The 17,606-nt window shown below is 43.8% G+C and overlaps 1 protein-coding gene across 1 annotated transcript; it reads left to right on the top strand.

The window, feature by feature from the left end:
• The first annotated feature begins 81 nt into the window (after window positions 1-81).
• On the top strand, window positions 82-16,690 carry LOC134867683 (TBC1 domain family member 8). Its single transcript, XM_063888431.1, is given in 21 exon segments — window positions 82-420; window positions 5,228-5,338; window positions 5,970-6,088; window positions 6,457-6,685; window positions 6,787-7,027; window positions 8,969-9,176; window positions 10,274-10,471; window positions 10,624-10,773; window positions 11,171-11,321; window positions 11,456-11,670; window positions 11,809-11,926; window positions 12,813-13,098; window positions 13,243-13,402; window positions 13,498-13,596; window positions 13,802-13,870; window positions 14,121-14,328; window positions 14,331-14,390; window positions 14,559-14,624; window positions 14,884-14,970; window positions 15,251-15,360; window positions 15,750-16,690. Coding segments are annotated over 21 exon segments (3,399 nt in total). The 5' UTR covers window positions 82-293; the 3' UTR covers window positions 16,137-16,690.
• Window positions 16,691-17,606: the final 916 nt, after the last annotated feature.

Genomic DNA, 17,606 nt, shown 5'->3' with positions numbered 1-17,606 from the left:
ATGAATATTTGGAGATATTTATTAACTACTGCTCAACTCCAGAGTGAGTCATCTTCTCCAATAGAGGATCTCTGTGTGGTGTGTACAGCTGCTGCAGATCGGGTGAGAAGCAGCAGACGTGAGGCGAATGAAGCCTGCAGCTGTCCTCAGGAGAATCATGGAAAACACCGAAAACCCGCAGCTGTAGAGCCGAGCAGGACGCTCCACAGCCGGGGGAAGAGGAGTTTACTCACCGCAGCTGTAAACACAGGGACGGTGGAGGGACTCCCTCCGGTCCCTCCCTGCGGGAAGAAATGTGGCTTAACCCGGAGGAAGTTCTGCTGAAAAACGCTCTGAAGCTCTGGGTGACCGTGAGGAGCAACGACTTCTTTCTCCTGCAGAGGAGGAGAGGACATGGAGAGCCCACAGGCAGGATCACAGGTAAACAACAACAACAACAAGAACAAACTACAACACACACAAGGGAGGATCACAGGTAAAAAAAAACACAAGCAAAAAATAGATTGAAGTACAATTTAAAGAGACTATTACTTTACTTAGGTGTTTTCATGTTTAGCCTCTTTGTACTTCAACTGTACTACAATTCATGGGTAAATCATGTACTTTCACTCCACAAAATGTACCTTTAGTTACTTTACAGATCTGGATGAATGATGGTAAATATAATCAGCCCTTAAATCAGACTGTAGTTCACCTGCAGTAAATCCAGCAGCTACCCTGCAGTATACAAAGCCATTCAAACTAGCTGCACCTTTACCAGCTCTGAGAACACTTTAATGATCAATCATTATAAAACATATCAGAGATATTATTCTGAAATGGACCAATCAGACAATGACTACTTTTACTGTCGCTACTTTAAGTACATTTAGAGGAGAGTACTTTCTACTTTCACTGGAGGAACATTTAGAATACTTTTACTGTGACAGAGTATTCCTACACTCTGGTACTTCTACTTTACTCAAGTACAAGATCTGAGTACTTCTACTTTACTCAAGTACAAGATCTGAGTACTTCTACTTTACTCAAGTACAAGATCTGAGTACTTCTACTTTACTCAAGTTCAAGACCTGAGTACTTCTACTTTACTCAAGTACAAGACCTGAGTACTTCTACTTTACTCAAGTTCAAGATCTGAGTACTTCTACTTTACTCAAGTTCAAGACCTGAGTACTTCTACTTTTACTCAAGTTCAAGATCTGAGTACTTCTACTTTACTCAAGTTCAAGATCTGAGTACTTCTACTTTACTCAAGTACAAGATCTGAATACTTCTACTTTACTCAAGTACAAGATCTGAGTACTTCTACTTTACTCAAGTACAAGATCTGAGTACTTCTACTTTACTCAAGTACAAGATCTGAGTACTTCTACTTTACTCAAGTACAAGATCTGAAGTACTTCTACTTTACTCAAGTACAAGATCTGAGTACTTCTACTTTACTCAAGTACAAGATCTGAGTACTTCTACTTTACTCAAGTACAAGACCTGAGTACTTCTACTTTACTCAAGTACAAGATCTGAGTACTTCTACTTTACTCAAGTTCAAGATCTGAGTACTTCTACTTTACTCAAGTACAAGACCTGAGTACTTCTACTTTATTCAAGTACAAGATCTGAGTACTTCTACTTTACTCAAGTACAAGATCTGAGTACTTCTACTTTACTCAAGTACAAGATCTGAGTACTTCTACTTTACTCAAGTACAAGATCTGAGTACTTCTACTTTACTCAAGTTCAAGATCTGAGTACTTTTACATTTTGAATGCAGGACTTTTACTGTAACAGAGTATTCCTACACTCTGGTACTTCTACTGAACAAGATCTGAGTACTTCTCCCACCTCTGATCACAAGTAAACCGGTAAACTGGGACAACAATGGAGAAGCCAGAGAAATCCAGTTTTCCGGAAAACAAGTAAACAACAACAATAGGAACAACAGGAAAGAGGCAGCAGGCAAAAATCACAAGGGGGTCACACAGAGAGAAGGATTCAAAAGTTAACATAAATGCTGGGAATTTTGGATCCGTGAGTTTCTCCGGAAAGCCCCGGATTTACCACAGTCTGTGTTTTACTATGGCAACTGATTCCTTACTAACTTTATTTAAAGAATTGAATCAGCTTTTTGCTCCAACTGTAGTTAAAACTCTGTGACCATTTCTGACAAAAAGCTTGCAACAGTCCTTTGTGTAAAATCCAGACTTTCTCACTTCCTGTAAAGATGTTTCACACAGGCCTCAAAGCCAAGATTAGAAGAAGAGTGTGTGTGTGTGTGTGTGTGTGTGTGTGTGGGGATGGGGGCTACCACACCTACTTGCAATGTGCATGGTTAAAGAAAAGCGGGGTTAGAGGGTCAAAGCTGCAGCCATGATTCAATCAGATTGCCCATTGACAGATAAATAATCACCATCTGTTTTTAGGAGTAATGAAACTGCAGAAAAGGCTCTGTTTTTAACCTCTCAAATATGCCTTTGGTAGTAACACGTTTAGATATTGTTGCATCAAGTAGCAATTTTATAAAAAATGATTGAGTTTTTATAAAATATTTGATAATTTCACCTTTTTGTACCTTTTTTAAAAACCACTCCTCTTATTTTCACAGATGCATTTTGTTAAAAGTAGAGAAAAGTCCCTGAGTATGGTAAATAGATGTTAAGTGAAGTAACAATATCCCTGTTAAAGGTAGTGAAGTAGAAGTATACAGTAGCATTTAATGGAAATACTCAAATAAAGCACTTCCAAATGGTACTAATAAAGAGATGCTTACTAACGAGAGTCAGTTATTATCCGCGCATGGTGAGAGCTCAGTTTCCCAAACTTGCACAGTGATTTCATTCAGTGGTCATAATGCTGCCATATTTGAGATTTCTCTCTCTGTAAAATTGATCCTGTCTTTCTGTATTTAGTGATCACTGTACAAATTTCTGACCACGTGCTGTTTGCAGCTGCAGCCGTCTTTCTGTTTCCCACCTAGCTTCCCTGACGACATGTTTGCTGTTTCCTCCGCCTCGCTTCCTCTCTGTGTTCAGTATCTCTACACCGGCTGCACCGACACGTTGTTCAGTAGATTTACACGATGAGGGACACTTCATGTCATTAAACCAGACAGGCAGCTCACACAGACTGCTTGTTTATGCTCCTTCTTCTTCCCTGTGTGGGGAAACCAAGCGGTTGCTCTTCTCATAAAACAGAATAGTAGGAACTTCCTGCCCGGGGTTTACTTTGTGTATGTGTTTGTTCCCACTGTTCCCATAGCGAGAGCGGGTGAAAGCTCAAGTCCTTTTGTCACGTCGTTCAACATTCAGTCAGCTCCTCTCCGGCATTCCTGCAGAGGAAACCACCGCAGAGCGAGTATTATCGCACTATGATTTAGAAATAAAGGTTTATAGCTTAAAAGATTCAATCATAAACTGAGAGAGATCTGAAAGCAGCGGCGATGACATACTAAGGATATCTGTGAAGGGCAGGGCAACTAAACATCTGCAGCTGATAAATCCCACATACCAAACCCTGTTTTATTTCTAAGCAAATACTTATCTCTTATGGAGGCCCTATTATGCTTTTAGGGTTGTCCCTTCCCTGTTGTGTGTTGTATAGGTTTGTGTGCATGTAAATGGTCTACAAAGGCTAAAACCTCTGTGTTCCCTCCAGAGGAAGTTTCTCTCCAGCCTCCTTTGTTTACTTCTGGATGACAGTGACATCACTCTGTAACACTAGCGCTTCTATTGGCTAGCGCTCCAACACATTGTCCGTGATAGGCTAAGGGGTGGAACATCTCTAAGCTAACTCCATCCAACCAATCAGAGCAGACTGGGCTCTGGTTTCAGACAGAGGGTGAAAAGAGGTGCTGCAGCACAGGCAGTATGAGAAAATAAAGAGCTTTCTGAACATTAAAGCATGGAGACAGTAGAGATAGAAATATGAACATGAACCATAGCATCATAGAGCCCCTTTAAGCTTTCTTTAATATTCCTAAAATCTAAAGACCTAAAACCTAAAAGCAACACAACACATAGCCACACACATGACTAGCTGTGATGCATTCCCAAGCTGTCGTCTCTCTGTCTCCTCGGCAGTGTTCCCCCACCATTAGCAAAGAAAGGCAGTGATTCATATTGACTCCTCTCTCGTGAAAGTCTCCCCCTGGAAACCCCTGCAGGCTTTGTGCTGACAGACGGATGGTTTTGTGTTGCTGGGCGGCCGGCCGCACAGCTCCATGCAGCTCGACTTTGACTCTGAGATATGGTTTACATTTGGCTGAGAGCCAGACACGTTATCTCTACACATCTACACCTGCCTCCACTAACAAAGCTGGTATTCTTCTGGATTCAAGCTAACAACAGATGGTATTTTACGCTGATATGTAATGTGACATACAGCCTGAATGTAATGATTGTAAAATGAACTAAAAGCCTACTTCCCAAAGGTGGAAAAGCCCCTTCTCGACAGTTTCACTGCAGCTTTTACAGGCTGACATACCTGACGCTTTTCAGTTATGTCATGACCCTATCCGCCATTACGCCGGAGAACTGATACTGATCCCCCTCTCCTTTGTTCTGCATGTCTCACTTGGTTCGTCCTGTGCACCGAGCCACTGCCCTCATCTTCTACAGACATAACTTTGAACTATTTGAAAGGCAGGTTATGTTGTTGCAGGTTTGGCTGATCTGGCTGATAAAGGAGGGAAAACCCAGCTTCTAACGTTTGTTTCTAAATGCATGCAACTACAATTATGACTTTTCAACCCCCCTCTTAAGGCATAATCTTAACTACCTGTTGCCAAATAAGCAACATAGAAAAGGCAGATTTCTTGTTGTCTGTTTCTGTTTTGTTGTGCTGCCTCTTCTCTGAACCTCTCTGCATATTTTACACCTGTGTATTTCTGTAATCCAGCTGTGAAATATTGCTGCCTGTGTTTGAACTCCTCACTTCTCCCTCTGTTCGACTGTAGAGATTTAAAGTTCATTTGAATGTGGATTAATATGTTAGATTAACAGTTTTTAAGCAATGCTAAACCATCATTGTAACGTGAGTAGAATATTTAAATCAGCTTGAAGTTAGTTCCACAAAATGCTGAATGGATTCAGATCATCTTAACGTCTCTACAGAACAGTTTACGAGATCTCCCCTAGTTTCTGCTTCCCTCCGCACAGATTGAACCTCTCACTGCTGGTTTTGTTGTTTTGCATATCACATCTTTTTTCTCTGTGTCCTGTCGTCTCCGCAGGTCTCCTGGTAGGGGCGCTGGACACGGTGCTGGACTCCAACGCCAGGGTCACTCCTTTCCGCATCCTGCTCCAGGTCCCCGGATCCCAGGTCAGCTGGGTCATGGCCAGCGGTGAGACGAACCACAATGCATACTCAGAAATCTCAATGTTTATCAAAATACACACCCAATATGTATTTATATATATGCAGTATTTTATTCCACAGTATTTATTTTACCTTCAGTTTCTACTCTTTTTAAGGCGTATACAGTCTACTCATTTCTGCATTTTATTTGCAGCATTGAAACATTTTCTTGCACTATTTTAATTTCTATTTCTTGCATTATTACGTCTCTTTAATAGTATACCTATGTTGCATATTTGGAGGAACCTTGGACTGTAGCTGTTGTTGTATTTATGACAATCAAGCTTTTTAAATTGTAGACTTCACTATTGGTGCTTCTGTAAAATATGAAGTGCAACACAGTAAGATTTTACGGTATGGAACATATTTTGTAAAGCAGACTTTAAAACAAATAAAAGACTCCATATTTTACTACAGTATGTCACCCAAAATCTAAGACGATATCTACCCTCATGTGTTGATATCAAAGTGTAAGATATATTTCCAAACCCTATCAGATATTCCAGGTAGGGCTCAGTGTTGTTTTGTCTGGGTTTGATTTCTGTGCTCTCATCTGTCTCATCAGATGGGTCGTTGCTTTTGAAATCATCTCCTTTTTTTATCTTCTTGTCTCCCAGGAGCCGCCATAGAGGAGGTGAATAAGCACTGGGACTGGCTGGTCCACAACCTGCTGCACTCGCTGTCTGTGTTTGAGAACAAGGAGGATGTCGCCAGCTTTGTCAGAGGAAAAGTCAAGGTGTGAAACCGACTGATGCGGGCTTAAATCTGAAGTGTAAATAAGATGTGTTGACAAAGCTTTCCCTGTGGGTAAAACAAGGATTTAAAAAGGAAATTTTTTGGGGTAACTGTTTTGGATTTTTAGTCATTTACATGCACAACCTATATAACACACTACAGGAAAGGAAAACCCCCAGAAAGCATAATATGCTCTAAGAAGTTTACATTTTGTCACTATTATCCTGCCCAATGAGGCAGATTTTCTACTAAACCCAGAGGGAAAGTTTGGTTGGTATTGCAGTAACTGTAAAACTCTTTAATAAAAGGAACAGCTGAATGTTATGTACATGACGATGAAACCCTTTATTAATGTTTCCTCCAATGCAGGGTCTTATCGCTGAGGAGGTCCGGGGGCGCCAGGCGGCTCAGGAGGAAGACCCGGAAAAGTTCAGGGAGCTGCTGAGGAAGTTCGAGCTGCACTTTGGCCTCCCGTCGTCGGAGAAGCTGGTGACGTATTACTCCTGCTGCTGCTGGAAGGGCAGGGTGCCACGGCAGGGCTTCCTCTACCTCAGCATCAACCACCTGGCCTTCTACGCCTTCCTGCTTGGGAAGGAAGGTCTGTACGCCAAAGATATTGGCCCAAAAATCATCATTCTAACGTATTTTAGGGATTACAGTTTCCCTTTAATTGGTCTTCCGGTCTTTATCTCTCCTCAGTGAAGTTTGTGATTCCCTGGGCGGAGGTGACGCGGTTGGAGCGGGTCTCCACCGGTCTGATGACGGAGGCCATCAGGATCAACACCCGGCAGAGACAGAGGGAGTTCTCCATGTTCCTGAACCTGGACGAGGCGTTCGGGGTCATAGGTCAGCTGGCTGACATCGCACTCAGGCGGCTGCTGGACAGCGAAGGCCTGGAGCTGGACCGAGTCCTGCAGCAGCCGACGCGCATCACCAAGAGGTCAGAGCGCTCTATGATACTAACACCTGGCTCATTGGAGACTAACAGAGCGGTGCAGGGACGATGGATTTTTGTAGATTGACCCAGAAGTAAGAATCGCCAGGGGTCCTTGTCTAGAAAGCAATGGGATTTATCCATTGGATTATTGCATAAAATAAGATCTGTTGCACCACTGTGTGCTGCACAGTGACGTCTCCTGCTTTGTTTTCAGCGCAGGGCAGGACATTAAGTAACAAAACTGGGGAATATCTCCTCGATCTTCTCTTAGACTCTGAGAGAATTGGAGCTGTCCTCATGTGTGATTGACGCTACAATAGTATACATACAGTGTAAATAATCAAATCTGTGCTACACAATTTAAGCAAACCTTACTCTGACTTATTACTAGTTGTACTGTAAGTTTTTTTACATGTTTGTTTTGAAAGACTTCATTCACACGGAATAAAACATCAATTCTGATTTAAAAAAAGGCAAAAATATTGAATTATTTTACAATTTGACCCCAGAGGACCGCATATGCTTTACTGTACATTTGAATAAAACCCTTATAGAGAGGTCATAATTCAGGGGATACAGGCACACCCGTTACCATCGTAGAACAGACCTGTAACCCTACATAAACACATTTGGAAACGGCTCAGATTGTACTACTTAAAGCTAAGGTTCTCGGCTACTGATTGCTATCCTGGCTCAAAATGTTGGAACAAGCTCTCCAATGATACCACTTCAACAAAGTCTATCAATCTTTTTGTCGCAGACTGAAAACCTCCCGTTTTGACTTCACTTTGGCCAATAAAAATCTAAATATTTCTCACGTTTGTCTGCCACACTTAGAAAAATGTGACTTATTTGAAGCTGATGCAGTGTTACTGACAGTAGAGGCTCATTCACCTGAAATATTCTCGATATTTTATACCTGTTTGAAGGAAAGGTGCGTCACTTATACGATTCATTGCAAGTAAACGACGAGAAAAGCCTCCTCTGTTTCTACAAGTCTTAACAGATGGCTGAGTTAAGACACCGATGAGATCTGTGTTGTATTCTTACACACTGGCTCTTTACTCTCAGTATGATACACACGGTTATGTATTTCTGTTTATGTAAAAACCTTGAAACCAAAACAGGAAGTGGAGTTAAAAGAAACCTAAGTTACAGATCAGATGTATGTTGGTGGCAAAACCACAACACAGAAATAGCTTTTCTTGCACCTCTGAATAGAAACTGTACTGACTGTGGCTCAGATTAATCTGAGCATACAAACATCAAGAGATGGAAACGGCAGAGAAACCACAGAGAGTCCAGAATGGGGTAAAATGAGAAAGTAGAAGGAGAAGAATCGGAGGATGAAACCCTCTTTATTAGTCACATCCATGCACACAGCAGAGCACACACAGTGAAATTGGTCCTCTGCATTTAACCCATCCTAGTACTAGGAGCAGTGGGCAGCTATTGTGCAGCGCCCGGGGAGCAACGGGGAGGGGGGATTGGAGGTGTCTGGTGCCTTGCTCAAGGGCACCACAGCAGGGCATAGGAGGTGAACTGGGACCTCTCCAAGTAGCTCTAAGTAGTACTTTCCATATTTTTTCAAGTCTGTTCGGGGACTTGAACCGGCGACCCTACGATTCCCAGTCCAAGCCCCTACTTACTGAGCCACTGCTGAGACAGGAGTACTGCCAAGTAGGAAATAACCATGCAGGTGAAACTTTTAGCCAAGAAATAAAGTAAAAACTCTTGTTATTTATTCATGTATGTATTATTTAATTTTTGTTTTTATTATAACGTAACTTTTTTATTTTACTCAATTATTTGATTGATTTTTTTTCAAATTATTTTTATTCTTTCTTGTATTTATTTTCTATTTCCTACATTTTCTATCACCTAAAAACGTCGTTTTAAACTGATTCCTTCATCATTTCCCCCCCTCATCATCTCCCTCCCCAGGATCCTGGAGGAGCAGGCGATAAGGGAGTACGTGCTGGCTTTGTTTCGACTCCCTCGGGGTGAGGGACTCCACGAGGTGGCCTCCTGTTCGGTGTGGACCCCCCACGCTCGCTGCCACACCGCCGGGACCCTGTACACCACCGACAGCTACCTGTGCTTCTCCAGCAGGGAGGAGGGCACCTGCACCCTGCTCATCCCCCTCTCAGAGGTACGGATCATGCACCACTGTTCCTCAGATTCAAAGACCAGGGAGCCTGACATGAACATCTGGACCCAAATGAGGGGTTCTGATGAAGCATTATTGTATGTTTTCTAACTTAGTTCTACAGAAGAGCCAATGGTGCATTTAAGGTGGCTCTCCAGAGTCTACAATGTTCAGGATTACTCCCAGGATGGTGTCTTTGAACGCCTCATAAGATCATAAGTAAACTAGGCCAGGTTTATGAAAGGATATAGCTGCATTTACAGGTTATTACAGTCATATCTTTTTTATTTCTCTGTCATAATGTGCACTGTAAAGACCTACGGGAAGTAAGAAACAGAAGTCCAGGAACATTGATCATGTGACTTTATTAGTATTGAGTGATAACCACCTCTGACTTCCAGAAGTGTGTGTGTTTCTGGACGCTGAAAACGAATGATAGATATGACACAATCTCCTTCTGCCGGTCCACTGTAGCGACACTTCACTTCCCCCTCTTCTTGTACAGTTATGAGTCTGTCCTTTGACCCTGAGAGACTGAACTCAGGAGTGTTTCTGAGATATTCTGTCTTTTCTATCATGTATTGTTGGGTTAGCTTGTTAAACAGTGTGTGTTTACTCGGCCCGCTGCTGGTTAAAGAGTAACACACAGAGTGGCTGCTAATGTTCACACATTACAGTGCAGAGGGCGGTGTTACTTTCTGAAGTTATGCACACGGTGTTTAGCTTGTTAAAGGACAAGTTCAAATGTTTAACAGTCAGAAGAATAAATATTACGGAGCTGATAAATCACATGACAACGTTTAGCCATTGTTGATATTTCCATTCTTATCATTATTTGTTTACACCACATTAGTCCCTTGACAAAGAGGGTGATTTGGTTCAGATATCTTTAGTTTACCTTGCTGTAATTGTTTGTTTATTTGCTTGAATTAAATTGGATGCAATGAGATCTTTAGTACGGACTGCTCATTGGGAACAAGTCACAAATATGAACCAGACTTAGCCTCTTAAGCAACAAATTTCAATGGGAATTTTGTCGCTGCAAAGGCATAAATATTACGATTTATTTATTTATTTTGATGCTTTTCTTCCTCCCTCAGGTGTTGTCCATAGAGAAAGCGGAGAGCACCAGCCTGCTGCCTCACCCCGTCATCGTGAGCGTCCGCAGTAAGAAGGCCTTCCAGCTGATCGAGCTGCAGGACCGGGACGAGCTGGTGGAGAACCTTAACACCAGACTCCGATCGCTGCAGTGGAAACAGGCCATGTTCCGCGGCAAGAAGCACGGCAAGAGGAGCCTGGTACGTGTGGCAGGAGACCAATTTTTTATTTAATTGATTCTGTTTTCGATGGATTTGTCTTTATGAAAAGGTTGCTTATGGGCCAGGGAAAGCGTATAAGCTCAGTGATTGGGCAGAAAATAACTTTTAGTTCTTCTCTTTTCTTTTTTTAGAAGTCCCCGACACCTTATTACACCTTCTACTACGACACCGGGCAATCTGATGAAGAGGAGAAAGAGGAGCAGGTTCTTCGAAACACCGTCAACAGCGAGGCTCTGATGACGGCCTTCCACCTAAACCAACCGGGAGCCAACGGCAACAAGGTGGAGAGGAGTCTGTTCTGCAACCAGTTAATTCATTCAATCAGAAAATCAGTTTACCCAGATTACTGCACTGACCTTAACATGCATTTATTTACTCATGAATTCATGTTTTATTAATTAATTAATTTTGGTTTTTATTATAAGTTTATATTTATTTTATTTTATTTGTATTTTTATTTTTTCCATTTTATTTTATTTTCAAATTATTGTATTTTTTAATAAAAAAAAAAAAAAATTAACTGTGTGTGTGTGTGTGTGTGTGTGTGTGTGTGTGTGTGTGTGTGTGTGTGTGTGTGTGTGTGTGTGTGTGTGTGTGTGTGTGTGTGTGTGTGTGTGTGTGTGTGTGTGTGTGTGTGTGTGTGTGTGTGTGTGTGTGTGTGTGTGTGTGTGGATTCAGAGCATGGAGGAGGGTAAGGAGCGTCTGTGGGACGATCACTTCTCGGAGTTCGGTCGCGGCGTCACCATGTTCCGCACCGACAAGATCCAAAGACTCGTTGCCATGGGGATCCCAGAGTCTCTGCGGGGGGAGCTGTGGATGACGCTGTCAGGTAAAAGAGATGTGAAGTCTTTTCCAAAAACCTTACCTTTGAAATAACTTTTAGCATCTTATACCCAACCATTTTCTATCTAAGACAAAATGTTTGCTTATCCTCTCCGTCTCCCCGTTTTTTTTTTTCTGCAGACGCGTCCTCAGAGCTGGAGGCCCACCCCGGGTACTACAGCGGCCTGGTGCAGAAGTCCATGGGTCAGAGCAGCCTGGCCACAGAGGAGATCGAGCGGGACCTCCACCGCTCTCTGCCCGACCATCCCGCCTTCCAGAACCCCACCGGCATCGCCGCGCTCAGAAGAGTCCTCACCGCCTACGCCCACCGCAACCCCAAGATCGGATACTGTCAGGTACAGACCACAGGAGGGCGCCAGAGCACAGATAGCGGTGTGACCGCCTGGGGGTTCCTGTACTCACAGTGGCTGCACATCATCATGTTTATTTCACTTCATTTTAATTGAAAGTTGTTATAAACTCTGTCTGGTCAGTCGATGAACATCCTGGCCTCGGTGCTGCTGCTCTACGCTAAAGAAGAAGAAGCTTTCTGGCTGCTGGTGGCCGTCTGTGAGCGGATGCTGCCTGACTACTTCAACCGCAGAGTCATAGGTGAGACGTCCAAAAAACAAGCTGTAAAAATATATGTTCACTTCATCCTCGTACAGTAGCTGCTCTTTGTTTAAGTCACGTAACCACAGTGTGTTGTTGTTGTTGTTTTGTCTAATTCTGCTGCTTTTCAGACACACAGTGCTTATCGTTGGCCTCTATAATCAACACGGCTCATTTCCTGTGTTTGTGAAGCCCTTTCTTCATCACCAGCGGGGTGCTTCAGAAGCAATTTCCTCCTCCTTTAAATATCAAGATATTTCTGTTCATCCTTGAACCGGCAGCGATTGTCTTCTGGGAATTTGGATGATAGATCTTTTTTAAAATGATTTAGTATTAACAATTTCCACAACCCACTGAAGACACACATTGAAGTTATTAATTGACTCTTTTGCAGTTAAATAATATCGGTGATTGTCTACATGCATGTTTGAACAGCACAGCAAATACTTCTTATTTAGATTAAGTCATTTTCCCTCTAAGGCATGTTTGTTAATCATCGTTTTAATCTTTTAAACAGCTGATAGGGATCTGATTGTGTAAGTTAAGTAACCCTCCGACTGGATGCCTTGCTTTTGCTGCCATCTAGTGGTCAGAACTATGAATATCAGACCCACTTTTGTAAATAGCACAAGAATCAACAAAACAGCTGATTCTTTTATATTTAATACAACAACTGATGGACTTTGCTCAGAATATAAACTCACTGCTGGTGAAAAATCACTTTCACAGTTGCATGTTTTTGGACAGACATCTTTGAATATCCTCCCAAGTCTTTTTAATGCTGCAACTATTCCAAAAGGTATGAGGGAGTCGCTTTCTGTATAACATTTGACAACACACTTCCCCTTCTTAAATCCTGTTTGTCTCCATTACCCCCCCCCCGCAGGAGCTCAGGTGGACCAGTCCGTGTTCGAGGAGCTTATCCGGGAGCGCTTGCCGGAGCTGGCCGAGCATGTTCCTGACCTCTCCACCCTCTCCTCTGTCTCCCTCTCCTGGTTCCTCACCCTCTTCCTCAGCGTGCTGCCCTTCCACAGCGCCGTCCGCGTGGTCGACTGCTTCTTCTTCCACGGGATCAAAGCCATCTTCCAACTGGGTCTGGCCGCTCTGGACGCCAACGCTGCGGCGCTGTCCGCCTGCACCGACGACGGGCAGGCGCTCATGATCCTCTCCAGGTACAAAACCAGGGTTTGGGGCGGTTAGGTTCAGAGGTGGGAGAAGTATTCAGGTCTTGTACTTAGGTAGAAGTAGAAGTAACAGTGTATAGTAATACTTTGTTACAAGTAAAAGTACTCTGCTCTGTGGTTTTTTTTTGGCAGTTTTCTGGACCAGGTTGGAAGTGAGGAGTCGTGTTGTCTCCCGTCCTCCCCCATGTCCTCCCCACCGTCATCACCCCCGCCCACTGCAGAGGAAACCTGCAGCAGCGAGGCAGATGTGGGAAACACCAACATCACCGACCTCATCAACGAGTCCTACCAGGTGAGAGGCACAGATAATATGCTCAACTACAGCGGCGTTAGTCCCAGGTTCCTCCATCAATGCAACGTAAGTATTTATAATATATCTTCTGTCAGAAATTCGGAGACCTGACGGTGAGGCAGACCGAGAGGCTTCGCTGTCGCCACAGGATCCTAGTGCTGCAGGCTCACGAAGACACCACGAAGGAAAACGCTGTGAGCAAACTGAGAGCCACAAGTCTGACTGTCACACGTTCTGACTTTACACTAATTATCTTCCTGTGTGTGTGTGTGTGTGTGTGTGTGTGTGTGTGTGTGTGTGTGTGTGTGTGTGTGTGTGTGTGTGTGTGTGTGTGTGTGTGTGTGTGTGTGTGTGTGTGTGTGTGTGTGTGTGTGTGTGTGTGTGTGTGTGCGTGTGCAGCTGAGGTTGGTGATTCCAGATGTTTCCATCTCTCAAGAGAACTTGGCGGATATCTACGACCTATTCAAGGTATCCCTCCTTAAAAATCTTTATAATTTTAAACACAATAACTTAAGATTTATATGGAAACAAAATAAAGCTCTGGAAAAAATCAGAGCAGACTGGGCTGTGGTTTCAGACAGAGGGGGAAAAGAGGTGCTGCAGCACAGGCAGGATGAGAAACATAAAGAGCTTTCTGAACATTAAAGCATGGAGACATGAAACCTGAAAATCTGTGTTTTTTCAGAGCTGTATTTCAAAGTAGTTCCTCTCCCTGCAGACGGAGCACTTCATCAGTCTGTACTGGGGCGACAGCAGCTCGGCGGCGGCGGCGGAGGCGGCCGCTTGGCAGTACGGAGACTCGGGTCACTCCTACATGGAGCGGCAGTACCGGCTGGACCGGCCCCAGTTCAAGAGCCTCTACGGGCTGCTGGCCCCGTGGCCCGGCGGCTCCACGCAGCACGCCGACACCATCGCCAACCGGACCTTCAACTGCTGGACCAGGACTGCGACAACCTGGTGACCTTCAGGGAGTTTGCCGGCTGGCTAGGTAAGTGGGGTGGGGGGGTGGGGGGTTATATTTAAATGTGTGTTTCTTTTTCTGTCTTTACATTCATGTGGTCTGCATGTTTGTGTCATCTTGGAACATTTCATTAAAAGTTTTTGCACATCTGATTTGTTTTAATACTTTACACCCCCCCCCCCCTCTCTCTCTCAGACACGTTGTACTGCGAGGATCTGAATGAGAAGATCCGGCTGCTGTACCGTCTGCACATCCCACCAGGTCAGTCATTACGTTAATTAAATGATGAAAGTCAGGAGGTTCAAGTCAGGCTGGAATTGGACTTGTTTACTTTCGTGTGTGTGTGTGTGTGTGTGTGTGTGTGTGAAAATGGGAGGGGAAAGGTATACTGTGTGCTTTATGAGAATGTATGGATTTATACTTATGTCATTATGTGAACGCCACCCCCGTCTCTCTCTCTCTCTCTCTCTACCTGCCTGTGTGTATGTGTGTGTGTGTGTGTGTGTGTATGTGCGCACAGCTCTGACAGAAAGTGAGGATGACCCCTCTCTGATGAAGAGCCCCCTGATGTCCACCAACAGACCGCTCTTTGTTAATCCGTCGTCAGGTCAGTACACACACACACTGCCATGTTTACCAGTTTGAGGACTACGTAGTGACGAGGTGTCGTGGCATCGTGAAATCCAAAATAGATCCGCAAAATCCCAATTTATTCTTTGCAACTAAGAGGGAGACGTAACAACAGTAAGCAATAGACGCTGAAGTGTGTCTGATGTCCGCCCTCTGCTGACCGTTTACTGAACTTCAACAACACAAACCTCTAGGAAAGATGATTTAAAACACTGGTAAATGACGTATGCAGTCATGATTTTAATCTGCTGTTCCAGATGTTGAAGGAGAGGTGAAGGACTACCAGGAGCAGCTGAAGCAGATGCTGAAGGATCTGGTCAAACAGAGAGAGAAAGATGTGGAGAAACCTCTGCCGCTCATGAACCAGGTACTGGAAACACACTGTACTTGAGTTTTAATACACAATAAAGCTTTTCTTTAAGTGGTGCTTTCTTTATTCACCTGGGAAGTCTGTATGTAGATCTTTTACTTCATATCCTGATCTCTTTTTAATAAATAATAGAGAGACAACTGAAATCAGCTGCAAATCCGACTAATTTTACGCAGTGTGTTAGTCCTGATGACCTGTTTCTCACCCAATGCATGCTGGGCAAGGCTTAAGGTCCTCTTCAGACATGGAATACCATTGCTGGTTTAATCTGTAATCCCAGGCTCCTCCAGCGATGCAACATACAGAATTATATAATAGATATATAGTATAATAAAAAGTGTTTTTCAGCAAGTACAAATGCTCTTCTTCTTCTTCCTCCTCCACAGCGCGAGTTCATCCAGTTCTGTAAGACGCTCTACAGCATGTTCCACGGCGACCTGGTGGAGAACGACCTCTTCCAGGCCATCGCCACCGTGACCAGCCTCGTGCTGCAGATCGGAGAGGCCGGACACCGCCGACACAGCCAGAGGTCGGAGGTCGGCGGCCCGGAGGAGGTGAAAGCAGAGAAAACCCCAGAGGACGCTGGGAGCTCTTCATCGGAGAGCGATTGGACGATCAGCTACGCTCAGATCCTGGCGTCGCTGCTCACAGAACAGGCGCTGGTGAACTTCTTCGAGAAGCCCGTGGATCTGTGTGCAAAAATCTCAGAGGCCAAGCAGAAGCAGTACCACCAGCGGGCCGGATTACTGACTCTGCAGCAGGGGGGCAGATGACCCAGATATCAGTATCACTGGACACGATGCAGCCCGGAACATAAAGAGCCCTAGAGTTACCTGGGATATTAAAACCAATAGACTGAACTGTAACTGACAACAGAAGGGAGCTTTTGCCCTATTTTCCCAAAGTATTTTGAGCCAAAAAAAGACGCGGCAGGCCATTAAATGGTCGACTCGCTGCAGCGCCATCAGTAAAAAGATCATTTCGTGCCTGGATCCACTCTTGTTAATGAGCACCCTTTATAAAGTGTTGTGTTATATGAAGAGTCGATGGTGCTGACTTCTTTAAAATCACTTTGTTTGCCTGGATAAATTCACCTGTTTGCCTTTCCACGTCACCATAAGGATGCCTGCAGTTAAACTGTGATGTGGGCTTATAATCTCACTAATAAAGAAGCTTTATAAAGTGTTTATAATCTGACTAATGACTCCATAAAGTTTATAAATACTAATTGTGTTGTCAATGCCAGGCTGTGAAATGTCTTTCTTGATTAATTCAATGTGAAGTTAAATAATATATCATTAATAAAGCACTTTGTAATGAACAATCACAGATATAAACCTCCGTAGGTCTTTAATAAGTGTCACACATTTTATAGAAAGCGTTTTATTTATAAATCCTAATTCTAAATGAATAAGTTGTTAACAAATTAATTGATTCTGAATAATATAGACGTGTTTGCATTTGATTGGAGAAACCTGTCCCTAGTTTTATACAACATTTTTGAATTATTACACAGATTAGTTGAATAATCAACTCTGATTGGTCAGTTTGGACATTTTAGAGGTTCTGTTGCTAAGTAGAACAGACCCTTGCTGAGGAGGATCAAGGAACTGTTTGTGGAAACAGAAACGAGGATCATCAGAGTCATGTGTGAAGAGTGTGAGGAGGCTGTGAGTCCAGGAAGCTGACTGATAGCTGATAAAGCAGGTTTTATAAAGTGTTGATGTGTGTTACTGACCCCGTTGGTGGAGGGGTGTGAGAACAGACTGTTGCTCAGGAGAACAGACTGTTGCTCAGGAGAACAGACCGTTGCTCAGGAGAACAGACTGTTGCTTAGGAGAACAGACTGTTGCTTAGGAGAACAGACCTGTTGCTCGGGAGAACAGACTGTTGCTCAGGAGAACAGACTGTTGCTCAGGAGAACAGACTGTTGCTCAGGAGAACAGACTGTTGCTCAGGAGAACAGACTGTTGCTCAGGAGAACAGACTGTTGCTCAGGAGAACAGACCGTTGCTCAGGAGAACAGATTGTTGCTCAGGAGAACAGACTGTTGCTCAGGAGAACAGACTGTTGCTCAGGAGAACAGACTGTTGCTCAGGAGAACAGGCTGTTGCTCAGGAGAACAGATTGTTGCTCAGGAGAACAGACTGTTGCTTAGGAGAACAGGCTGTTGCTCAGGAAAACAGACTTGCTCAGGAGAACAGACCGTTGCTTAGGAGAACAGACCGTTGCTCGGGAGAACA

This window comes from Eleginops maclovinus, chromosome 7 (genome assembly GCF_036324505.1).
Source record: "Eleginops maclovinus isolate JMC-PN-2008 ecotype Puerto Natales chromosome 7, JC_Emac_rtc_rv5, whole genome shotgun sequence".
Lineage (NCBI taxonomy): Eukaryota > Metazoa > Chordata > Actinopteri > Perciformes > Eleginopidae > Eleginops > Eleginops maclovinus.
Note: the sequence above shows the minus strand (reverse complement) of the source record. Positions and strands in the feature narration are given on the sequence as shown.